Genomic DNA, 25307 nt, shown 5'->3' on the forward strand with positions numbered 1-25307 from the left:
GCGCCACACGGGAGTCCGGTCGAAGCTCAGAGACAAAAGACTCGACTAGACTCCACCCAGACTCGACAGGTGACTCTCTCCGCGCAAGGTGATAGATGTGCATACCTTGAAAAAGAACAAAATCCTCCTCTCTATTATGCCTAAGTCCAACTCCGACCCAACGTCGAATGACTGGCGTGCAACGTGATAGGCAGAAGCTTGAAAGGTTCGATGGGTGCTTCCGTTGTTCCCCACACGTATCGACCACGTTCCGTTGCGAATTGAGCGGTCGTATTTCCAATTGGACTAGGTTATCCTCCGAGACAGGCGCCAAATGTGAGCGACACAACGTCAGCCTGCCGAAGGCCGAATAGGAAGCTTGAAGGGGAAGGACGTTGGCGGTGACGGGGGAAGCCGAGATCGCGTTCCAAAGTTCAAACTCTGGACATTTCCCGAGTTCTGAGGACAAAAGGACGTTTCGGAGGCTGAGAGCCGAGTTCTCCGGAGGGGAGAGGGGGCGAGAAATGGAAGAAATGGAATGGCGCATTCAGGTCGTACGTCTCTCCCGTCCCACGAGCGAGTCCACAAGCGGGGAGGTGATCACCTGTCAGATATTCTGGTATTTTGTATACTGATTTCGGTATCTTTGACTTGAGTTTGTGTCAATGTTCGGTATTTGGAGTATTTGGAGTATTCTCAGGTATTTTCGCGTGTTCTTCAGGAAAATATGTATGTCCTCGTTATCATTTCCGTTAATTTCTTTTCCCTTGACGATCTCCTGTTTGTATTGGAAATACTACAAAGGCTTTACTTTTACGGAGGACTCCATCCAAATCTTCACTCCCAGGGGGGCCGCTAAACCGATCCACTATGGGGTGGGCGCTTGACCCCCTGTCTGCAGCATCTACGAGTTGCGAACCTATCAATTGTAAACAGATACTGCAGCTCGGTTCTTCTATTGTTCGATTGCCTTTTACCGACACTATATCTTTTACAGTCTGACAGGAGACATAGAGGGATGAGGAAAACTTAGGGACCCATCAAATGGTACTATTGGAACCGCTTCGGGTACTCCGTCCACACCCACACGTTGATCCAATCAACAGAAATTCTGTGACAATCGAATTATTTTTCAATTTTCCTTATTTTGTCTTACTTTTGCAGATCTCTTTTCTTAAAGAGAAGAAGAAATCGGCATGGAAATATGTACAACATCCGATGTACGCAATATCAAAGGAGTAATGTACGAAGTACTCCGTACAAAATGGTGCAAGCCAATTCGGAATGCAAAGCTCCAGCGATCGACACGAAGCTGCTGAAACCCGCATGGATGTGCCACTGGCCAATGCAAGGGCCATCCTGAAACGTTGGCGGATTCCTGTCCCGGGTTTAACACTAAGGGTATGCTTGGATCACTATGGGCATTTGCTCTTCTTCTTCTTTACTTCCAACCGAGATGTTGAGTCCGTCTACTGGAGCCTATGAAATTCGGATTCCTCAAGAGAACCGTATGAATACATCTATAACCACAGTTCTACCGAGGTTCTGACGGAAATAAGGCTAGCACCGGAGTACAGCGCTTAAGGGGTTCCGCACAAACCAATCAGAGAGTAGAGTTCAAACCCAACATTCGACATTCTGAAGGGCTCCATCAAGAGAAACAGATGTTCGGTACGAAGTACTCCGTAGGTGGACCGTGACTATCGTTTCTCTTCGCCCCCAAGCACACAATTTCTGCCGTGCTTGAGCCGCAGATGTTGCATAGAGTACGCTGAATCTGACTGTAATGAGGATTGCGAGATGACCAACTGTGCTCAACGATTCATTTCTGCATACGCTTATATGCAACCCCGCAATACTCAGTACTCCAGGACCGATTGCCCCATTCTACCGGCAGTTGGCAGTCCCCATTTTCAAGATATGATTCTCATTAATTGCGGGCAATATCACCACACCATCGTGCTAGTAAGGCAGGGGTGATCCTTTTGGGACTGGTCAAATTCACCTGTGGGGATCGATTAGCCGGAATCCTAAGAATAGACCATACAACGTTCAAGTTTGTATGGGATGATCCGGATCAACCTGGACCAACCTAGTTCGCATCACCGAACAAAAATTCTCCTTGACTCGACATGGTATAGGAATCGCCATGCCGGAGATGCGATCGAGATTATACTTTAGGAGTATGAAGTATGTACATAAGTACGGAGTACCCGGAGGGTCGATCTAGGTTGCCCCAGCTGCTTACTAGTTGCTACTACTAGGCTTAACGTAATTCACAAGCGAGCCGGCCACACAAGCCAGCCGGCCACCCCAAAACACCATAGTAAATGCGATATATTCCACATCTATATCTCAACAACCATGTATTCATTTTATCTCCTTATTTATCGATAGTAATCGATAAGGCTTGCTAGCACTATATATCAATATTAAAGCAAGCAGAAGGCTATTTTGTGATGATTTCAAAAAATACCGAAAATTACGTTGCCAAAAGCTAGAAGTATATATAACGCAACCATCAAGGTATCAACTTTTCCTAAACTCCCTAAATATACTAGATATGACTTAAAAAGCAACAATCCACAAGGGAAATCTCTATATAAACTACCGTTGTTGATATATCGAGTTGTAATTTACCGCATTTACTATATGTTTTGGGGTGGCCGGCTGGCTTGTGTGGCCGGCTCGCTTGTGAATTACGTTAGCTGCTTACTGATGTAAAAGAACAGCCCACGGGTCTCATGCTCAAAGCCTGAGATTGGGTTATTTCCCCACATGCAACTTCCGAGGAATTTCCCACGTGTGGCATGTCTTTTCTCTGGCAGGTTTTTATATTATCCAATCCCCTGTCATTCTATTTCTGTTGTATGCATAATGGGTGTTCCGCTGGTATCAAGAAGTTTCAAATAAAATCGGGAGCTCACAACACAAATACCTCACACAGTACGGAGTATATTGTATGTATATGTGTTCCGTACTCCGTACATACCTAACAGATCCCTCTTAAGAACCGGGTATCTACCATCTTGCTAGGGATTTTGACACTAAGGCGGTGTGAAGGGCGGCCTGGCAAATGGTCGAATTAGCAATCGGAATCCCCTTAATTAATTCCCTTCCCGGAGATAGTCAATAGGGTTTAGGTTCGTCAAAGCTAGACGCCACACATAAATAAATCTATCTATGAGACTATACAGTACTACTCCGTACGTCTTGCTCTGTTTCTCTGGATCTAACTGTCGTCGTTCTGAACCACCTATTCGCTTCGTTAGGTACGGACAGATTGTCAGTTCGACCTCGAGATGTCGACTTCCGAGTATATGCAATGCAGTGGCGCAGGGACCATATCTCCGGAGGGCTCTTCCTCCCGATGTGCTTCGAATGAGTTCTAATTTTATATACCCAATTTGACGCTGTGGGGTTCCAGACCATCCGCGGACTGTGACTAGTCCAGGCGCGTATTCTCCTCCTATGTCAGGAACTCTGTGGCCGGTATCAAAGTTAACGGTAAACCTACCAACGGCCAAACTAGTACTCAGGGGCGTTGAATGACTCGAGCAATTTAAACGTTGTCGATCGGCATTTGACTGGTCCAATCTCTTGGTTTTCAACGTCCGAGCGTGAGTCGTTCGGGAATAGCTCCGGAGCTGATATACCTAGTCCAGCATAGCACTCGTTTAGATAGCGAGACCTCATTGGGTTTCTTTTTCGAGTGTAATATACTTGCTTCGCTTCGCTCCGCAATGAGAATAATTTACTCCTCTTACTACGGAGTATATATATATTCATCCTTATCTCTCCGACGCATCCGTCCTTTATATAGACGTTAGCTATCGCTTCATACAAGTCTAACTACTAGAAGACAACGTATAAGCTTGACGGGTAGGGTTTTCATCCTAGAGACTAAGTAAATTATTATAGACCTACTCATCTAGTTATTATCGGCCTTAGATACGCCCTTAGTTTTAGACTACCCCTCTTAAACCTCTATACATCGGGAGGACTTCTAAGACTCACAAAAGAAAGACATAAGTATCGCTCAGCGTGGCAAACGGCCCAAGTCATTCAATATTGGCTTCTGATTTTCCGTTCCTTGCAGTTCAGCTTGAACGGGTCTTCACCTGGCCTCTGTGATTTCGTCATTTTAAATTGTATTGCTGCGTGAACTCAAAACCGATAGACAACTTACGGAGAGCAGGCTGCTAATATCGGTGCTTCCATCTTTCGTTAGGAGGGGATTAGCGCCATCGAAATCTCGCAGAAGTTTCTCGATAAGTTCAGCACGGCCACGGCCACGGCCCACTAGCATGGAGAATGTTACCGATAGTTGCAGGGACAGCTAGAACCCCCGGGTTTGGATCTCTAAGGCGGGGATCCTTATTCATAAAGGTGATGAAATTTGCTGTCTGGTAGTTATGTCATCTGATGAACTCACAGGCTGGTAGCCCTGTAAAGTGTTTTAGGGATACTTGACGTTCGACAAAGGTGGAGAGTTCTGATATGACGGATGGACTTAAGCTTCGCAGGTCCGACATTGCAGTTTGTACAGGTCAAACAAATAACAGAAGAGAAAATTTTGGACTTGAATGGAAAGGTATTTTGGATCTTTGTTCGGGAACGAGACCACGGGGGAAGGAAGTTATAGGCTTCAAGTGGTGAGAAGAGGGAGAAGTAGGAAAGTGGGACAATGAGGGTGGGGCTAGCCGTCCTAGTCATGTGACAATCCGTGAAGAAGCGAAGAATTGAAGATACGGCACAACTCCGTATATACTATATTGTGGTTTATTTTATTTTTTTGTTTACTAGTCCCCATGCTAAGAGATGGGGAATACTCCGTACCGATACTTGTCTGTCGATCCTTTTCTATAAGGGGATGAAATTAACTGATAGCGTGGCAGGTTTCCACTAAATAGAATTCTTGCACGGAGTACTAGATTCTCCGTAGTTAACTAGTAGTTACTCCGTAACTATGTTGTAGTTAATCAATTAAATAATAAATATTAGCAAATTTTCACTTCGATAGGAATCCCGAGGTCCACTAGTACTCTTCGCCAGTGCCCAGAGTGCAGATTGAACAACAGATGTGAAGCCTTTGTGGATGCCTCGGAGACAAATTGTTGGTGACGTCACTGAATAATTACAGAAAGAGACCACATTTCACAGAACCGAGTCTTATATTCTCTATACTCTTCAGGTCTACAATGGACCACATAAAGAAAAGAGCGCTAGTGGTTGTCTTCCCCATGTTCAACATCCTTGATGTGAGCGGTCCAGTTTCAGTACTCTTCAACACCACGGACTTCTCCGTGAGCTATGCCGCGAAGGATGAGCTCACAACGTCTCAAGAGAACACAACAATTAAGAGAGACATATCCCTCGCTGAAGCCAAACTTCATCTGTCCGACTATGACATATTGATCGTCCCTGGTTCACGACCAAACAATATCCTACCGCTTGTGGAAACCGATCAGGGGCCGTTATCGGAACTTGTCGAATTTATCACCTGTTTTGCATCCGACATGGACCAAGATAGCATGCGGCAACGTACTATTCTGGCCGTCTGCATGGGATCCTACTTCCTAGCCTTTGCAGGTGTCCTTGATGGCCTCACGGCAACCACTCACCGTCTTGCTGTCCCCGGGCTACGAGACGTAACCCAACGTTATGTTGATCGAACTCCTGCTGCGAAAGGGACTCGAGTCGTCCCCGAAGATCCCTCGGATCTGGTTTCCTACCTGGATGCTGGCCAGAATCAGTCCGGAGTCAGAATCATCACGACGGGCGCTATGGTCAATGGCATCGATGCCACATTGCATTTTGTTGGCCTTTGTTCGGGTCGGTCACTTGCGATTGAGGTGGCGGAGCTCATTGGATATCGGTGGAAGGAAATCTAGATGTGAAGCTAGTGGTACAAGGAAAGCCACGGGGCAAGGTTGTCTTGGCAGACCTGGCTGTTTTCATACATGCGCAAGCAGTGCGGAATACGAAATCACCGCATAGAGTCTAAGGTCTGGTGTCATATGGCTGTTTGACACAAACCACCATGAGCACTTCTCTTGATTGCACGATTTTGCTTCATCAATATGTCATACTCAAAGACCATACCCTCAATCTGCCCATTTGTCTCCCTGGCCTTTTTGTTTGTTTTCTAAAAGCGAAAGTCTATAATCGAGGTTAAGCATATGCTAGCCATTGTAATATTATATGTCACCCAAATGCCTGTTGTATAATGCGGACCTTCATCAGACTTGAACATGACACGAATGATGGGATGCCCCTAAGGCCTCCACCAATCAGATAGGTTGTAGATGCGACTCCACGCTTCGAGTGGGAAGTACATATTGCTTGGAATGTAATCACACCGGAAATACAGAACTGCAGGCCTTGAGTCAGGTTAAAATGCTTTAATCTATTGCCCCTCTCCCCCAAGAGAAGACTATATCCCAGTAGGTGTTCCAATTTCTAGAACCTTGACAAGTTGCTATAATTCGAGGAACAGGCGGTAAAGCTACAGGACAGACAGAGTAAGCTCCCCACATTTACCCCTCACGTTGACTGCAGCTATCAAGAGGTCTCTCAAGATTTCCTGTTACCTCTTGTTTGCAATGGCAAATACCATATTATCAATAGCTGACCTTGAGGAGGCGGCTTCCAACTCTCTACCCGTCTCTGCGAGAGGTATTTATTGGCTCCCCCTGTTGTTATCTCCGATATCTATCTTTAACACAGAGGAATAGACTTCTTCAACTCCGGTGCAACGAACGAAGTCACACTCCACGAAAATCATGCTGCGTATAGGAAGTACCGTCTCTTACCAAGAGTTCTGAGAAATGTGTCACTTGTCGACACTGGAATCTCCCTCTTTGACCGAGATATCACATTTCCGCTTTGTATCTCACCCACCGGAATCCAGGCTATGGCCCACCCAGAAGGAGAGCTGGCCACAAGCCGAGCCTGTGCCAAAATGGGCGTCAACATGGGTGTCTCCTCCTATGCCAATCACTCGGTTGAAGAGATCACCGTCGCTGGAAAAGAAGTAGGGTCAATTCATCATGTGATGCAGCTCTACGCGATGAACGACAAAGCCAAACAAGAACGAATCATCCGTCGGGCTGAGGCTGCGGGGTGCAAGGCTTTATTTCTGACAGCGGATAGTCCCGTACTTGGGGTGCGCTGGAATGAATGGCGGAATGGATTTATGCCTCCAGTTGGCTTAGGGTATCCGATGTATGAAAGAACATCTGCCGAGATTCAGCAGCAATCTCACGATGATGGGTTTAGCTCGACAAACTCGGATTCCCATTCCTGGGCCACGGAGATACCGTGGTTGCGCAGCGTCACGAAGATGGAGATTTGGATTAAAGGCATTCTCACTCCGGAAGACGTCGAGACTGCTATTGAATATGGCTGCGAGGGTATCATAATTAGCAACCATGGCGGTCGTCAGTTGGACGAGACACCGGCCACAATTGATGCGCTTCCTGCCTGTGCTAAAGTTGCGCGAGGACGGATCAAGATCCATATTGATGGTGGAATTCGATCTGGGGTGGACATTTTCAAAGCCTTGGCTCTTGGTGCTGAATGCTGCTGGGTTGGTCGTCCTGCACTTTGGGGACTTGCGGTAAGTGCTCCTTATTTATTCAAGAATCCTGATAGGCGGGTATACTTATTTTTTTGGTAGTATGACGGTCAACAGGGAGTCGAGCTGATGCTCAGGATCCTGTTCGATGACTTCAAGCGATGCATGCAGCTCACAGGCTGTAGATCGATATCTGAGATCAGCCCCGCAAGTTTAGCAGTTGTCAATGCATATGGGCCTTTGTCTAGACTGTGATCACTGTTGTGATTACATCTGGTGCCCAAAGCCTTATTTCCGTGCATGCTCAGCTGTTGCCACTTTTTGATCCCGGTATAATAATAAGTTTCTAAGCAAACGGAGCCACCTGCCCAGAATTGGGGGCCGCTTCGTGGACCTTGCCCGGTTCCTAGTCCCAGAGGTGAGGCTTGTAGTTGTCATGGCTTGCATATATTTCACCTGCATCTCCGTATAAAGCCTAGGCCTAAAACACCACTATTAGAAAAATTATGACGGATATAGACCATCTATGAAATACTGTTGATAGAACTTGACTATGACTCTTTGGAGGGGGCAAAGGTGTGAAAGTAAATGACGTTAACCACCTGGTTTTCAACCACCTGCCTTACAACCAGCATTTCAACCACCAACTTTGCAACCTGCTTTTCGTTTTGTAAAGTTGGTGGTTGAAATGCAGGTTGTAAAAAAGGTGGCCGAGACGTAGGTTGACCAGGGGCAATCGTGAGTCTAAAAATCAATTGTCGATTGCCCGATAACCCTGAACTCTATCGAGGAACTGATCTGCGCTGATTGATAATAATAGCCCATTCCCAGGGCTTAGGTGTGGCTTAACTTATTGTAAGTTGAAAGTGTCCAGAGCGAATATCGTCACCTGCGGGGGCAAACCGCTGAGTCATCATTGGTCTCGGGACAGCCCAGCTGGAGCCGCTAAGCTAGCCCCGAGTGTGACGCCATTATTCCGATCCCAGCTTCTCCTCATTGCCTAAGGAGTAATAATATGCACCGAGACTCATTCAGTCCATGATCCTCGGGTAAGTATCATCTTCTCGAAACAGTCTATCATTTTTTTTAAGCACGGCTCCATCATCATTCAGGTATGTCTTCATGTCCGGCAGCTATGAGGAGGTGCTAATAGCTCCTCCGGGACCATAGCAAACGTGACTCCAACGACCTCGTTGCCCAATATGCAGTCCGAGAAGGGTCCGCTTCTGGATGTGAACGAAATCTACGACTCCGACGACAATGACTTTGTTTCCAGCCACACCCTTGACAATAAGCTACAAAGAACTCACCCCTGCTGGGCGAGGGCCCTGAGGAAAGGGCTCTGCGTCTTTGTGATCACCGGTCTTATTACCTACTATCTAGGCTTATCGCATGGTAGGAGCCCCCTCTCGCTATTATAATGCGTCGCTAACATGATCGTCCTTATGACTAGGCTCTCCGTCTACTGAGAAGAACCCGTCCCCACACTCGGAGGCCCCCCCGCTTTGCCAGTCACAAGAATGCATTCATGCTGCGTCCGAAATCCTCTACAATTTGGATGCCAACTACGAGAACATAGACCCCTGCACTGATTTTGACCAATATGTCTGCGGTGGATGGAGAGAACACCATGACATGCGGCCCGATCAGGGATCGATATTTGCGGGCACAATAATGGAAGAGAATGCCCAGACTAAACTTCGCCATATCTTGGAGCGCACAGAACCGCCGCAGCCTTCTGATGCTGATAATTTTAAGAAACTCAAAGCTGCATACGATGCTTGCTTGGACGAGGGTACAGTCATCAAACGGGGCAGCAAGCCTTTGACTAATATTCTGGATGAATTGAAGACTATCTATCCCGCAAAGGCAGGTGATCTTGTGAAAGGATCACATGATCAACTCACCAGCGCTTTGTTATATCTGGCTAACGCTGGTGTCGAGGCTCTGGCTTCTTCCGGTGTCACTGTAAGTCTATGCGACCTATACTTTATGGGCGCCACTAATGACCCCTTTAGCCCGATGATCGAGACCCTGATAATGTTGTTATCATGATCTCACCGCCTCGTGAAATCGGACTTCCGGCAAGAGAGTACTATAATAACACAAAGACCGTGGCTGATTACACGACCGTTTTGAAGCAAGTTGTTCGGGGACTTGCTGGAGATGGATTCGATAAAATTGCGGAGGATGTTGTAGCTTTTGAAAAGAAGCTCGCGGATGTGACCCCGGACACCCAAACCCAGGAAGATGTCACCAAATACTACAACCCCCTTAGTATCAAGGAAACGGAGGCGCTGGTACCTGAGATTTCTTTTACTGATATTATTTCGTCTTTGGCGCCCCGTGACTACAAAACTGATCGCCTAATTGTTGGATCGCCTTCCTATATGAAGGCGTTGTCCGTTCTCTTGAAAAACACACCCAGAGAGACTGTTCTGCTCTTCTTGCAGTGGAAGCTCATCCAAGCCTTTGCGGATGTTATTGAGGATGCCTCCATTGAACCTCTTCGGCGATTCGAGAATGAACTCGCTGGCAAAGAGCCTCAGGCTAAGGAGGAGCGATGGCGTAAATGCCTTGGGCGTCTGGATGAAGGGCTTGAATGGAGTCTCAGCCGTTTCTATGTGCTTGATGCGTTCTCTGAGGACTCGAAAAAGCTTGGCGATCAGATCGTTTCCGATATCAAGGAGCGATTTATCTTCACACTGGACCAGACTAGCTGGATGTCCCCAGATGTGCGAAGATTGGGCATTGAGAAGGTTGGAAACATCATCCAGAAGATCGGATTTCCTACAAAGAGTCCCAATGTTTTAGACCCCGAGGATGTGAATAAATTCTATCGGGAGCTGGAATTGTCCAAGGACACATTCTTTGAGAATGAGGTGGCTGTGGCGAAGTTTCAACTTCGCGGCGAATGGTCTAAGCTCGGAAAGCCCACCAACCGCGACGAATGGGATATGAGTGCACCGACTGTTAACGCTTATTACAACCCGCCAGGTAATGAGATCGTTTTCCCTGCCGGCATTATGCAGCCGCCAGCGTTCTATGGACCTTCCGCTCCGCTGTATCTGGCATATGGTGCATTTGGTGCTGTGAGCGGCCACGAACTTTCACATGGTATGTTCAGTTGTCTGCAAAACTACTGCCATTTTCCCACTGACCAACGTGATATAGCTTTCGATTCTACCGGTCGACACTACGACGAGAGTGGAAATTACACCAACTGGTGGGACGACAAGACAGTTGAAGCATTTGAAGAGCGTGCTCAATGCTTTGTCGACCAGTATTCCAAGTTTACAGTCATTGGTCCCGAGGGCAAGGTCCTCCACGTGAATGGACGACTGACACTGGGCGAGAACATCGCCGACGCTGGAGGATTGGCAGCATCATACCATGCGTGGAAGAAGCACGATGAGGCAAAGCCTGATCTCCACCTCCCGGGATTGGATGCATTTACCAAAGAGCAGCTGTTCTTTATATCTTATGGCAATTGGTGGTGTGGAAAGACTACTCAGGAGGCGGCTGAGCGGGCGGTCTATAACGACCCCCATGCGCCCAAATCGGCACGAATTATCGTGAGTTTCGTCGATGCATTCCTTTCTTTGTGTTCTATCACTGACCGCTGTCACAGGAAACTATGGCCAACTCTAGGGAGTTCAAGAACGCCTTTAGTTGCCCAGACAGGAAGCCAGCTTGCAAGCTCTGGTAGTTTTGAATAGTTCACTCCTGTCAATGGCATTTACTTTTATGAGTTTTTAATCAATTCGAGTATTCTGACTTCGTCACGACTGAAGTATCTAGCTGCGCGTCCCATTTCATCCTTGCCCGGTACTTGAATGGATATTGATGTAGCTCGCTCGTTTTTCTCAACCTTTCAATTTTTACCGCTGGGACAGAAGCGTTGCAAGCTAAAATTTTAAACTTTTAGCGAGACTGAAGTACTTAACATATATTGCTCATCATTTAAATCAGCAAAGCAACTCGTTGGCACCAACGATGTCTGATACATCACTGACCCAATATATGGATGCTAACGATGTCGGAGAGGAGGACCTCCTGCTCGGCCAAGGTGCCGAAACCCTAAAGCTGCTGATCTCCACAGCGATCGCTGCCCAAAACAAGTGGGAATAGGCGGACCAGCCAGGCGGACCAGGCAGAGGAAAGAGAGGTTATGTAGTTAGTTACAGAGCACGGAATGAAGAGTCGGCCAATGGATTTAGTTACCTAGATCAGCAAGGACCTAGCCCCCTCACTTCTTCAGATTTAGCTGATTTTAGATCCCGTTTTTTTCAATGTCGACATGTCAAATCTTATGGACCACTGTCAGTTTGATCGACATCTGACATGTGATGTCTCACCCGTATGCTTGGAGGCCAGATCGACATTGAGCACTCCGTATGTTGTGCTCCGTACAGAGTCGACGAGATAAAGGATCATATGAAGCTAACCAGAAAGAGTGATAATTACCTGACCTCCTGAAATTTTAATCATACGATCGTGGGACCTCAGATCCTCGGTCATGTGAGAGAGTCCGGCATTAGCGCTAGATCTATAAAGTAGGGCAGCCAATGGTCCCAATTAGGGCGTTGCTGCACGGTAGTTGGTTTGCAATGAGAGAGGTCACACAGTCTGCAATCATATAGAGACTTGGATGTACTCCGTCCGAAGTAAAACATCTGAATTGATCGACCCAGATCCGGGATATGTCAGACAGCCGGTAGCTCCGTCAATTTCCAGTTTCGCGTCACTCCATAACGGACGATTCAACCAACCAGAACCTCTGCACTGCCAATTTTACCTACGAAGTGCGGTACTTTGGAGATGGTTTTCGCTTTTCGCCGGCCGTCCGGAACGTAGTGACCTATCAGCTCTGGCGTGATTCGTAGAAAGAAATGAGGGATGAGTAGTAAGATATTATTCAAGTACATGTATATACCCCGTACTCCGACTCCTCCGTAGGAAGAGTCAGATATGTATAGAAAATAAATTAAGTAAAAGGGGCTGGACAGTTCTATGGAAGAACACGACCCAGCGTTCCCACTTGTGTTCTTCCGCCGTGTCGGGTCATCTCCACAAAAACAAGAGTCGGATTTCTTCCCTTTTTTTCCTTTCTAAATTTCCTTCGACCTCATAAGTCATGTATTACTTTGTATGATTTTGCCCTGACCGATTCCAGTGGTACAAACCCTGGCCCCGTCGCCACGGGAGCATTTTGCGCCGTTCTCATAGCTCTCGCGCCATGGAGCCCTTTCCTCCACCCGTCGACCCGTCGGAGTTCAAGGATGCCTTTCTGGGCCCGCAAGTCCAAATCAATGAACTGCCAGCCTCAAATCGAATGTCTAGTGGAGGGCCCCAGAATCCAATCTCGAATCTTCGCCGTGCCAATACTGTAGCCCAGACCGGCAATGTCAAGCGGAATCTGGAGTTGAAGGCAGCTCGCGAGAGAACAGCAACTGGGATAAGCGCCAAGGATAGCCATGAGCCCATACGACAGAACAAACTACAACGGTCTCAAACACATCGTGGCCCCCTAGAGGCGCGTTCACCTGGGAGGAAGGCCGGCCATTTCACCGTAAGAAGTGTCGGCCAAAATGGCAAAATATTTCTCAGGTACATCAATCAATCCATAATTCCTCGTGCTCTGTCATATACTGTGCAGCCTGCTGATAGTAGGACTATTTCAATAATTTAGGCCGATTGCCAATCCGCCCCAGACAAGCCCACAGCTTGCATCCTTCTCTCCGGTTGATACCTCGAAACCCAGTCCCCTTCAGCCGCAGTGTCATGCACATACCCGCGAGGACGCAAATACTTTCAGGTGGTCGAGCTCCCAACTATCCGAGTTACGCCCGCGCCAACAGCCCGAAGATCCCGACCCCGTCCTCGCTGTGTCTCCTCCCGAGCTCTCGAACCTGCACCGCACGAGACCGGTCTCATTTTCGACGATATCGGACCAGCAATCGATAGCCGGTGCTGGGAAGCGTGGGGAGCTGCGGATTGTCATCGATAGATCCGAAGACCGCCCCAAGTCTGCAGGTGAGAATTCGACACCAGCATTGGAGGTTCCTATTCCGCGTTATGGGCTTGGGTCGCCGCGATTCAACACCGAAGGCAGTGCAATAATGCAGAGTTCTGTCTACACGCGAACCTCGATGTCGGATAACTTTCCAGATTCGACACTGCTTGGGGGTAGAGCCGACCCTCTACTGGGACTCCATAGTCCATATCCCCGAGACTCTTTCTCGCGGCATCGGCCGTCTTTTGCCATTTCGATGTTCTCAGGAACCGCGGCGGCTATGGACATGAACCGAGCCGAGCCAGTCCCGAGGAATTCCATGGTCTATGAACTGGAAGAGCCGGTGGAGCCATCCATTTACGAAACGCTGGTCTATGATATGGATGATGGGTCGGTTGTCCGATACATTCCTGGGACCAAGGATATCAGTGCTGCCACACCTGCCCGAATCGTTGCACAAATCTCCTCCGAGTCATTCATGGACTATGAGCTAGTATCGGATTTCTTCCTTACCTTTCGTTCATACCTATCTACAACACACCTTTTGGCTCTTCTCCTTGCGCGGTTAAAGTGGGCAATCAACCGGCTACAAGATGATGGACGCATTATTAGGATTCGCACATTTGCGGCTTTGCGACATTGGATTCTCAATTACTTTGTCGATGACTTTGTTACGAATTACGAGCTTCGGACCCACTTCTGCGAGACCATCAACAAGCTATATTCAGAGGTCAGATCTCGGCAACATGGCGGCACGAGTGATCGAAAGATTCTTATTGACCTGAAGCGTTGCTGGAATGGCAAATGTTCGGTTTATTGGTCTTCCCCCGACTTGTCTCGTGCCTATAACGACCCAGAAATATCAATCGTACCTGGAGATGCTCAGATTGAGTTGCTCAAAGTTGAGGAACTGCAGAAAAACGTCCCTATTCATGGAACGACGCCCCGTGCAAACACCACCTTTCGCGAAAGTCTTGCTTTCCCCATACAGCATGATCGAAATGATTCTGCAGCAACTACACAAAGCATTCCATTCTCTGACGAAAGCGAACAAAGCTTGATGGCACTCTCGTGTTCATTACCACCTAAATCTCCCAGGCGCTTTTCCATGTCTGCCTCGAAAGGCAAGGCACCCCGCCCTGTGGTATTGGGTCTCACAAAGTCCAAGTCTCCGTCTAGGACCCATGAACCACCTAGGTCACCTGTATCTTCCATGGTCTCCCGGCACCCATACACCAGTCATAGCCATAAAAGAAGCGGAAGCTTCTCAGACTCGGTGCGAGATGGTCGACTGCCGATTTTTGCGATGGAGCCTGAAACGGGACCCGCACCACAGGAGATGCTCGATCCGGTCAGTTTAATACGTGGAGAGATGTACCCTCCTGCAGAGTCGTATATGACAATGATGGCACCGGAGTCGCCGCCTCTTCCTCCGCCGTTGAAGAACCTAAATCCCGATCGTCGGAGTACACCGGGTGTGCCCAAGTCGTCACCTAACTCGGGTATGAGAACAATCATTGGCTCAATCAGACGAGCGCTGCACACGAGGAACGGTGGGCAGAGCGTCTCTGCTCGCATTGCGAATGCCCACGAGGCTATTTCATCGCCTTCCCGAGGAAAGACGTCGGCGATGCCAATTGGACTGGCTTTCGGCTCTGAATTCTACCGGGAGAGAAAGATGGCCGCCACTCCTAAATACCCAGGTCGAATTGATCTACTATGTGACGAGGTCCTCAAGCAATACCGCTTGGCCATGAACCAGGAAGGAACGAAAGAGAAAACCCAGCCACCAGCTGCTTCTGACTTTCATCAAGTGACCCCACAGGAGCCTGCTGCCAACACTTCTAATCTTTTACCGACGCAAACCCCTAATTCCGACTCCAAACTCAGGAGCGGTATCACCATGGGCAGCGAATCAATCATTATTGTTGATGATACCGGTTTCGAAATGCCCTTTATGTCAGGGGCAGCACAGGAACCAATGCCAATTGTTAATGACAATACTTATGAAACGCCGGAACTCGAAATGCCCGATAACGCCTCAACGCAATCGATACCCGTCGAAGGAGAACATCTCCGGCCGGTCTGCTACAATGCCGAAGAACCAGTTTCAGCTGCTCAGTCGAATATGTTCTACCCCCTTCGCCCTCTTACGCCACAGAGATCGTCATCGGCCGAACGCGGATCGATGCCCACAAGAAAGAAAAATAATTCTCTATCTCTCCGACTCAGAAAGTACGCGTCCTTTCAAAGCGGGATCTCGAAACAGCGGTTTTCGATGGGCAGCGAGACGGCCCAATCCACTATTGACTCCTTGGCGATGCAAGATCAGAACAACAAACAGTCAGGGCCAGTTCTTCGCAGGCGCCGAGGTGGAAACCTCCGTCAAATGCAGAGTGGAGATGAGGCCGAGCCTCCTTCTTGTCGTGACTCGTTTGCGTCTTGGGATGATTCAGCCGTGGATGAAATGGGTAGCTCTGATGGCGGTGTCTCAAGTCCTCCTTCGACATTGATACCTCCAAAACCCCGGTACTCACTTATTCAGCCGCGCAGTTCTCGGCAAATTAGACGTTCCTTTGAGTCGGTCATTGCGAAGTTTGCACAGATTCCTGATGATGGCGACGGTGGTATCGAGTCAACGCTGTTGAAGCTGGAGGGAAAATGGGATGGACCATCCAGCGCCAATCGAGACGATTCGTCTGCACCAACAGAGGGGCCTCACTCTCACCGTGAGCACTTTTTGATTCCGCATTGCGTCGAAACTTCCAGGCCTGGGTGGGATGTTCTCTCTCGTAGGCGACAGACGGACAAGTCCGCGTATTCCACGGTTGGGGGTCGATTGGCACCTTATTCTGATTCTGTTACCGAATCCGAAGAGTCTTTTAACTCTATTCCGCTTCTTGAAAGAGGATTGACCGACGAGTCCATGAAATGGCAGCCTACAAGCCAGCCACTCCAATATGACTCGCACGGTGCCCCGCTCACCCTCGTATCGAGCCATGAAACTTCCGAACTTGCCTCATCACACCCCTCAATTCAAATTGTGCACGAAACGGACAGCATGCGTCGCATTCCTCGTGGCGCAACCATTCCGGCCTCGGCCACTCATGATGCTGGTCAGGTTACTCCGAAGCGCCTCTCAGCTCCGTCTTCTGAGATGTCGGTCGACTTGATTGATCCGCGTGAAGCTATAGGTGCAAGGATTTCGACAGACACCCGTAGTCTCAGTTCGTCGACTGTTGAGATCCCCTCTCATCCTCTAGCGCAACCTCCCTCCCCGCCGATGACCATCCAACATCCGGGATCTTTTACTTCCTATCCTTCACCGTTGAACACAGTCTTGTTCCAGGCCCAGCCCCTTACGCCCGACACATCCCCGCGACGCAAAGAAGTGGGCATCTCTTCTTCGCGCCCTCTAGACATACAGCAGGTTTCGAGTGACGTGTTATTTAATTCAGAAAACAATCGTTCTGACCAGAACCCCATCATCAACACTTTACCTGACCATGTCCCCTTCATCTTAGCATGTGAATCCCAGGTCCTCGCACACCAACTGACATTAATCGAAATGGCTGCCCTGAGTGAAGTCGACTGGCGAGATCTGGTCGAGATGAGGTGGAGCAGTGCCTGCCCATTAGTCACAAACTGGGTCCAGTTCCTGACATACGAGGAACGCAAGGGTATCGATTTGGTCGTCGGCCGCTTCAACCTTATGGTCAAATGGATCCTGTCCGAGATTGTCTTGACCCGTGACATCAATGAGCGGGCTCGCACAATTATCAAGTTCATCCATACAGCTGCGCATGCACGCCGCATCTGTAATTACGCCACGATGCTCCAGATCGCCATTGCTTTGTCTTCGTCTGATTGCTCCCGGTTGCAGAGTACGTGGCAGTTGATTTCGATTGAGGATAAGCGGCTGTTCAAGGATATGGAGTGCCTAATTCAGCCGGTGCGCAATTTCAATGATTTACGTGTCGAGATGGAGACGGCCAACCTGCAAGAAGGCTGTATTCCATTCATTGGTGAGTTGCAAGCTCGTTTGCTTGAATAGCGCGCTAGATCTTGTTCGCTAATTTTTCTTCTTCATTCCAGGCCTATACGTCCACGACCTCACTTATAATGCACAGAAACCCGCACAAGTGAACAACACTAACGGCGGTCTACTTGTCAACTTTGAGCGCTATCGCACTGCTGCAAGAATCGTTAAGAGCCTTCTCCGTCTCATCGACGCCAGTACAAAGTATAGGTTTCAGCCCGTGCAGGGCATCATCGAACGGTGCTTGTGGATTGCTTGTCTCCCCGAAGACGAAATCCAATCCCGCAGCAAAGCCCTTGAATAATCTCTCATTTTTTTTCTCTTACCTTGGTTCTTTTGATTCCATTCCTATATCCATTTTTGTTCTACAATCTTGACCTCCGTGACTGGATAGTTTATACCCCCTTTCCAGAGGCTGCTTTGTCCCTCTGCCATTTTGTACCGATACTTATATCTGGTTAATGCCTTTTGCTTTGGAATTTCTTTTTTGTACATACCTCGGCTATCCCGGCGCATTTGACCTTGTCAGCGCTCAGGCATTTCGGGAATGCCCGCTGTCATATTGGTTTAGGACTCGCTCTCCAAGGCCACCCTTATTAATTTCATGTATACTTTGTTGTCTGGGTTTATTGTCTCATGATTACAGGCCTTATACGTTGGGATTTGGGTGCTTCTTTCTGCAATATAGCGTGGGCTTGGATCTTATATGCCTCTGATGGAGAACGATATATTTGGAGCGATTCTGCAGATGAATCTCGTATTGGTCATTCGTTATCAAACCCTGGAAAGGTGTGCCTTCTTTGCACATTTGCCATATTTATTATGTCTTTCCCTTAGCTGAACCTATCAACTTAAGGTATAACATCATAATATATTCTACATTCATATAATGTTATTATATAGAGGGATATCTGATTCGACAGGAGACATTTTTGCAGGTTAATATGGGTTACTTACCTACGATCTAAATATTAGCTAGAAATGAAATTCTCAGCCAAAACATAAAGGGAGAAAAACCTACCAGGTTAGTTGCCTTCATTGGCTTCATATCCTAATATTATACACCTCGACATTCAATATCACGAAGGTATGTATTACAAAGCTGCGTCATATCTCCCGAGGTTTTCGGGGCCGCATCGCGGGAGCTGGTCCAGGAACGGAACACCAAATCCACCGCCCGCTCATCACCACCACCTCCCTCCAACAACCAATTTCTGCGCGTGGAGGGTACCCTCCTTACATAACATATCCCCAGAGAGGGCCCTCCGATCTCGTCCCGAACTCAACCCTTTTGATGTCCCGCCACAACTCTACCGGACAGCTAGCCCGCCACGATGGTGGACATGACCGAATCGCGGCGCGGGGCCTCAGAGGACCCCATCGACTCCAATGACTACAGCGACCATAGCCCCGCCTCATTCCACGAAGCTAAACAGGAACTCCCAGATGATTTACCCAGATCACTGGATGATCGCCGCTCCGTTCCGGTCTTCCAACCGGAGACTGAGATGTACGATGCTTGGCAAGGTGAGTGCTCTTGTGTCCGCGGAACTATTTCCCCGTTTCCCCGACGCGGGCGACCAAACTATTTTTCCTTGAGCAGTTACATCTTGGAAACTTTACTGGCTATTTGGGAGTTCAAGCATTAAGGTCTAATCGTTCAACAGGGCAATCACAATACCTGACCGCGCCAGTCGCCGCAAAACCCTTATCCTTCAGCCTAGCGCTCGACGATCACTCGCACGACAATGAGCACGAACTGCGGGCTCAATATGGGCGTGATATTGAAGATAATGACACCCGACTGATGGAGATGCTTGCTGCTCAAGCTGCCCATCGGGAAGTGGATTCGCTTACTGCAGATGAAGAGACAATTGCCGCCGACGAGAAATTGTCCGATGACGAGAAGCGCGATATACTCCAGAAAAGCTTGAACATGGCGGCCAGTAATGGCGATGTGGATCGCGTGCGGAAACTGGTACAGGGCGAGGCCAGGACTTACGTGGATGTCAATAAGCCCGACGAGGAGGGAACTGTACCGTTGATCTATGCTAGTTGTTTCGTGGGTTGCTCCTAGGTGCAAAATATCGATGCGAGGCTGACAAGTTCTAACAGGGTCATCAAGATGTTGTTGCTGCGCTCATTGCCGCCGGTGCCCTCGTCGACAGGCAGGATCGTAACCAGTGGAGCGCTTTGATGTGGGCTATGACCAACAGACACAAGACGATAGCGAAGATTCTCCTCGATAATGGAGCATCACCGGATATCAAGTCGTCATCCGGTGGTAGGGCTTTTGATTTCGCTCAGCCCGGTAGTGAGATTTCTGAATATTTGCATGAGAATGGTTACAATTTTGGCTCTGGTAATATCGACGATGACTTCTATGACGCTGGCTTGGCGCATGGCCGTTTCGAAGAAGAACTAGCAGAGAGCGAGATGAAGCGACGAATGATGATGGAAGAGAGCGCAATCAATCTGGAGGTCGATCTGTCTAGTCTAGGGCTTGACGAGAAATTCGAGGTCAGTTTATGTCGTGAAAATAAGGTTTCTCCCTTGACTGATTTGAGTTCTTCTATTACATAGCCGTTTGATGAGGATGAGCTCGAGGAAGATCAGCAGGAATTTGTCTGGGATAAGTGCCTGAATGATCAAATGTTTGTCTTTCAGGACCATGAGCTAGAGCGCATTTTGGATATTATCATCACCAACATGACTCCCCAGCGGTCTCCATCCCAAAAGCCAGTGCCTGCAAATCTTCTCTTCCTCAGCGCCCGTTACGCGCATTATCATGCCAGCCCCGAGCTGCTCACAACGCTACTATCGTCTGCAATGGAAAAGATCAATGACGTTGTAGAGCGTTACCAGTGGGATATGACAATGCAAGCCTTTTGGTTGTCAAATGCCACGCTTCTACTCCATTACCTGAAGAAGGATGGGGGCTTAGCGGAATCTACCGTCGAGTTCCAGCTCCATCTGGCGGAGTTGATCAACGAGATATTCGTTCTTATCATTCGTGACGCCGAGCGTCGAATGAACAAAGTCCTGGATGCGGCAATGCTGGACCATGAGACCATCCCTGGACTGGAAGATGTTGCCTTCCAAAACGAGTGGAAGCTGTTCCGCAAAAATAAAAGCAAAAACCCCGAGCCTGACGAGAAGCGATTCCGGCCTCCATCGCCGCGGCGACGAGCACAAATCTCGCCTCGGAATATCACATCTTTACTTTCATCGACCCTCTTTGTACTTGATCTCTACGATGTTCACTCAGTGATCACGACCCAGGTCCTCTCTCAACTTCTCTACTGGCTCAGTGCCGAGATATTTAACCGGATCATGAGCACGAAACGTTACTTGGCGCGCACGAAGGCGATGCAGATTCGCATGAACGTTTCGTCATTAGAGGATTGGGCGCGCACGAACAACCGCGTGCCAGAGCATTACGAAAATGGTTCTACAAACAGCACTGGAGAGTCCACAATTGACGCCGCTCGTCGACATTTAGCCCCGGTCATCCAACTCCTCCAATGGCTGCAATGCTTCTCATCGCTCGGCGATGATCACGAATCTCTCGTAACAACCCTGCTCCAACTCCAACAACTCACCCCCGCCCAGCTTTTGCATGCAGTCAAGTCATACCGCCCAGAAGTAGGCGAGAAAGGCCTGACCAAGCAAGCAATGAAGTTCCTTCTCGACATGCAAAATGACCCCGAAGTTCTGTATCGCGAGCAGCAGGAAATTCAAGAAGACAAGGCAAGGGTAGCAGCTGGACTAGGGCCTCAAGCAGCAGCAGATGCCCGTCCAAATACACCACCAAAGAATCAGCCCTCCGCAGCACCCACATCTCCTGACACTAGACTATCCCCAGGCCCCGCTGCTGAATCATCGCGACCTACAAGCATGGTCGCCACCAGGAATGAGGAGCGCCCAGGCAGCGGCAATAGTGTCTTCGTCGACCCCACCCTTTTCCTTCCCTTCTCCCTTCCAACCAGTACAGATATGCTGGTCAGCTACGGCGCTGGCTTTGGTGGTACAAACCGCGAAAGAGCCCGCAAATACATTCCCACAGTCCCGCCTGAGGTCCTGAGTCGATTCGATCGTGGCGATGTATAAAATAAGACAGCCATAAGGACTGCTTTTTCTTCATTTCCCCCCGGCTTGGATTATTGATGGCACTGTTCAGGTGCCTAAAGTGCGGGCACGTGGGATAAGGATGGCTAATAAAGCGATAGGATACCCTTTGAACCCTTTCTTTTGCTTGAGGATATTCTGGCTGTGGCTTCCATGTAAGCATCTGCCGATGCGTCGAGTATATATTTTAAATGAATCTGTTCCATGCATACATAGCATTGTGTGCGGTCACTGTGGCTTCTATATGCATACCAACATGGGCTATGGCTCTTTGCCTAGAGTAGGATAATATACTGTGATATGAACTCCATTTGGACAGTCTGATGCTCGTAGTGAAGAGGAAGGAGGAAGGAGAGGGGAGAAAGAAGAGGGGGGGTTAATACTCGTAGGTGGGGACATTGCTCCTTCCAGAAAGATGATAAGACCGGAAAACAGACACTTGGTCGGAAAGAACCAAGAGCAGGTACTCGCAAACATGAATAATATACAGCTCGCTCACAGACAGGAACCAAAGAAAAGACACCGAGTAGACACAAAACATATCAGAGAGGGTTACGTGCTAAATGCACAAGAGTATGTTGTTTCCTATTTGGGATTCATCCCCCCCCCCCCCCCCCCCCCAAGAAACCCAAGAAACCCAAGAAACTCTTGTAACTTCCTGACGACTGTGGTTTTTCTGGATTCAGAGCGTTGCTGCCCAGCTTGCAACATGAAGCCCACCTCCGAGCCCCCGAAGCGTACGAACGGGAATAATGACCTCCATGAGGCTACCAAAACAAAGACCCAGTGTCTCCCATCATATCTTATCCCTCGACCTTCCATAGAGGACCAACCGACAAACCCCAATCACGCTATGAGCTCACATCGATACCTGGTCTTACCACCCGAGATCAATCGCCTACCTCCACAGCCAATGACGACTTCCCTACACCCACAGCCAGCTGGATGGGAGGACAGGAAGATGTGGCTGCACGCAAAAATCGAAGAAGAGCGGCGCAGACAGGAAGAAGAAAAAACACACCGGGCTAAAGTTGTACTGGAACAGCGGCGCATCGAACAGTCAATACTGTCAGATGCTCTGGATGTTGGTGTCCCACCCAACATGGTCCCACTAATCTTTAATGGCATCTATACCACTGGTGCCAATCTCCAATTAGCGGCTGAACTGCAGAGGCAGTGGTCTGGACCGGATTCCAGGTCTGCACCTTCTGCGATGACCCAACCGCAAAATAACCCGGGCCCTGCGCCGTCTGCAAGGCTTCCAGTTGCGCCCCAGCCGCCTCAGCAGGGTCCTAGACAGCCTCCTCGAGCACAAGCTAGTGAGCTACCACCGACGGTCTCAACCCATCTGCGGGAAACACGCCATACTTGGTGGTCGGAGGCCATGTCGAATTCACATCGAGCGCGAGTGATAAACTCTGAGCGAGAGCAGCTGAGGCGCAAGCTGAAAGCTCAGAACGTAGAGTTCGCTGACAAGGACCTGTTGGATACAGCCTTTGAACACACTTTCCCGGTTACGAGCTCCATGATCCAGGCCCATCCCTCTCGATACTGGGCTAGTCCTTCCGATAAGACTTCTAGGTCGCAAGAAAAACGACAGCAAGCCCCCCAGAAAGCTCACCCCATGGTTGCACAAGAATCTGGCCAGCTGCAGCTAATAAACACTGCCAATGTCACAAACGTCCCATCTCACGTTCATCCGGAGCAAACGAGCCCACCTAGCCCGAAGCGAAAGGATCAGAGATCCCATGAGAAGGTCCCTCCACCTAAACATCGTCAAAATGAGACATTATTCTGTGAACAAGATTTATCCGATACGGGTCCCGTGGAAGACACAATTGTAAGCATCAAGTTGAAGTGATGCCTAAAAGTGCGCCACTCCATTTTCTTTTCTTGGCTCTAATCAATTATTCTTTCGGATATTGAGTGCTGGTCGGCTTTCAATGTTCGGTGCATGCGGCCCATTGGGGCAAATATGTCTTTGCGGGCGTTGCGGGTGACGGTCGAGCTGATTGCATGCTCTGGCCTCACCTTGAAGAGCTTTTGTCAACTTCAGAGATACCAAATATTGTTATTGTTACTTTGATACTGTGGATTGGTCGGTCTGTATTGTTATTCTCATTTGTTCTTTGTTCTTGACTGCTGAATCCTGCATGCCAGGAGTTACTAGCAGCCGTGTAAATGCTTGAATGGATTGAACTTCAGCTTTACAACCATCTCTCTGTACTGTGAGGTATAGCCGAAAATTATCAGAAGCGTAGATGCCACTCGGAGGGGGCCTCTTTCCTATTCGGGCAATCCCTTTTGGGTATCTGTTTATGCTCGCTCTAGTACGGAGCTGTAAGTAACGAAACATGCAGTTAGAAGCAAGAGAATGGATAATCTTCCATATCACATCTCTCTGAAATAATCAAGGTTGATATAAAGTTGTCGAAACTCTTGGCGTGTCCAGTATGACATTCAAGAACGTCATCGCTAAATGAAACCTGATTTTTTTCGTAGGGGACTTGTATATATAGGAAGTCAATTCCGCTTGTTACCATAATTCATCTTCAATCTCTCCCCACCTTCAACAATAACAATAAAACCTACCAACCCCCAAAATGACGACCTCAATGCGCCTGAAGACTGCATTCCAGGCCCGATCCCCAGTTACAGCTCTCTCCATAGCGTACACTCAAACACCTCGCGCCTCCATATGCCGAGGCTACGCGACCAAATCCTCGAATGACCCCGAGCAAGCCACAACCGATGCAGGCTCGCCCAACCGCCCAATCCCTTCCAATAAAGCAAAACCCACCCTCAACGAGGGGGAGCAATCGCCTCTTGTAGACCGAGAGGGGAATCCGAAAAAAGATATTCCCGAGGATGTGAAGAAGCACAATCAGGATATGGAGCAGCGGTATGATAAGCCGTATAGCGGTACTGCTGATGATGGCACGGTCAAGCCTACTTTCAAGGGCTAGCTTCCTTGGTTGGTATCCTGCTCTGCTGGTGATATGTCCCCTATGATATGCTAGGTTGTGAGATGGTGCTGGTCCATCATTTTTCTTTTGGGCTTCTGGGTTCAGGCGCCTGCTTTGGAGCGATGTATGAATGGCTTTTCTTTCACCGAGATGTTTTTGCATTAACCATGGGCTTTGTATTTTGGGTTCTCTGGGCTTGTTTATCAATATATAAGTGTACTCAGATGGACAAGTGAAATTCCGAAAACACGCCGAGTCGCTTTTAGTACTCCGTAGCAGAACACAGCTCTTCAGATCTTACTCTGCCTACTAGTGAAGAGTGGACATTAGCCTACATCTATGTTCATCGGATTCATAGGAAGATCATTGATTGTCGGTCAATCTAGCTATCCATGATGATGTACAAATCAAGGCAGTCCTCAGGCTTGTCCCAAAGCCAATATCCACCAAAGATAAAATCCTAAGCACATTGCAGCGAGGTAATCTGATGACACTTCAAAGACATCTATGTGTCTCGAGAAAGCATATGTTGATTTTTTTTTTGTCTTTTTCGATAGATTTTTGTGCATAAACAGGCAGCTTGGCCACGTCCCCACGTCG

General features: G+C 48.5%; 8 protein-coding genes across 8 annotated transcripts; 7 read left to right on the forward strand and 1 right to left on the reverse strand.

The window, feature by feature from the left end:
* Positions 1-4044: 4044 nt before the first annotated feature.
* On the reverse strand, positions 4045-4288 carry N7518_004021 (uncharacterized protein; the record flags this gene model as incomplete). Its single annotated transcript, XM_057184948.1, has 2 exons — positions 4045-4107; positions 4169-4288. 2 exons carry the CDS (start codon positions 4286-4288, stop codon positions 4045-4047), a joined length of 183 nt encoding a protein of 60 aa, XP_057041718.1.
* Positions 4289-5180: 892 nt separating this feature from the next.
* Positions 5181-5873, forward strand: N7518_004022 (uncharacterized protein; the record flags this gene model as incomplete). The annotated part of the gene is made up of 1 exon (XM_057184949.1): positions 5181-5873. The coding sequence occupies one exon, from the start codon at positions 5181-5183 to the stop codon at positions 5871-5873; it is 693 nt and encodes a 230-aa protein (XP_057041719.1).
* A 711-nt stretch (positions 5874-6584) lies between these two features.
* On the forward strand, positions 6585-7813 carry N7518_004023 (alpha-hydroxy acid oxidase; the record flags this gene model as incomplete). Its single annotated transcript, XM_057184950.1, has 3 exons — positions 6585-6657; positions 6717-7600; positions 7661-7813. 3 exons carry the CDS (start codon positions 6585-6587, stop codon positions 7811-7813), a joined length of 1110 nt encoding a protein of 369 aa, XP_057041720.1.
* Positions 7814-8760: 947 nt separating this feature from the next.
* Positions 8761-11267, forward strand: N7518_004024 (M13 family metallopeptidase; the record flags this gene model as incomplete). The annotated part of the gene is made up of 5 exons (XM_057184951.1): positions 8761-8953; positions 9012-9526; positions 9577-10675; positions 10733-11133; positions 11190-11267. The coding sequence occupies 5 exons, from the start codon at positions 8761-8763 to the stop codon at positions 11265-11267; spliced, it is 2286 nt and encodes a 761-aa protein (XP_057041721.1).
* A 1530-nt stretch (positions 11268-12797) lies between these two features.
* N7518_004025 (mitotic regulator LTE1) lies at positions 12798-17917 on the forward strand (the record flags this gene model as incomplete). Its single annotated transcript, XM_057184952.1, has 3 exons — positions 12798-13168; positions 13251-17599; positions 17670-17917. The coding sequence occupies 3 exons, from the start codon at positions 12798-12800 to the stop codon at positions 17915-17917; spliced, it is 4968 nt and encodes a 1655-aa protein (XP_057041722.1).
* A 1030-nt stretch (positions 17918-18947) lies between these two features.
* Positions 18948-21723, forward strand: N7518_004026 (uncharacterized protein; the record flags this gene model as incomplete). Its single annotated transcript, XM_057184953.1, has 4 exons — positions 18948-19140; positions 19281-19675; positions 19729-20133; positions 20197-21723. 4 exons carry the CDS (start codon positions 18948-18950, stop codon positions 21721-21723), a joined length of 2520 nt encoding a protein of 839 aa, XP_057041723.1.
* A 727-nt stretch (positions 21724-22450) lies between these two features.
* On the forward strand, positions 22451-23602 carry N7518_004027 (uncharacterized protein; the record flags this gene model as incomplete). The annotated part of the gene is made up of 1 exon (XM_057184954.1): positions 22451-23602. The coding sequence occupies one exon, from the start codon at positions 22451-22453 to the stop codon at positions 23600-23602; it is 1152 nt and encodes a 383-aa protein (XP_057041724.1).
* Positions 23603-24344: 742 nt separating this feature from the next.
* N7518_004028 (uncharacterized protein) lies at positions 24345-24707 on the forward strand (the record flags this gene model as incomplete). The annotated part of the gene is made up of 1 exon (XM_057184955.1): positions 24345-24707. One exon carries the CDS (start codon positions 24345-24347, stop codon positions 24705-24707), a length of 363 nt encoding a protein of 120 aa, XP_057041725.1.
* Between the last annotated feature and the right edge of the window lie 600 nt (positions 24708-25307).

This window comes from Penicillium psychrosexuale (genome assembly GCF_028828465.1).
Source record: "Penicillium psychrosexuale strain IBT 29551 chromosome Unknown utg000003l, whole genome shotgun sequence".
Taxonomy (NCBI): Eukaryota; Fungi; Ascomycota; class Eurotiomycetes; order Eurotiales; family Aspergillaceae; genus Penicillium; species Penicillium psychrosexuale.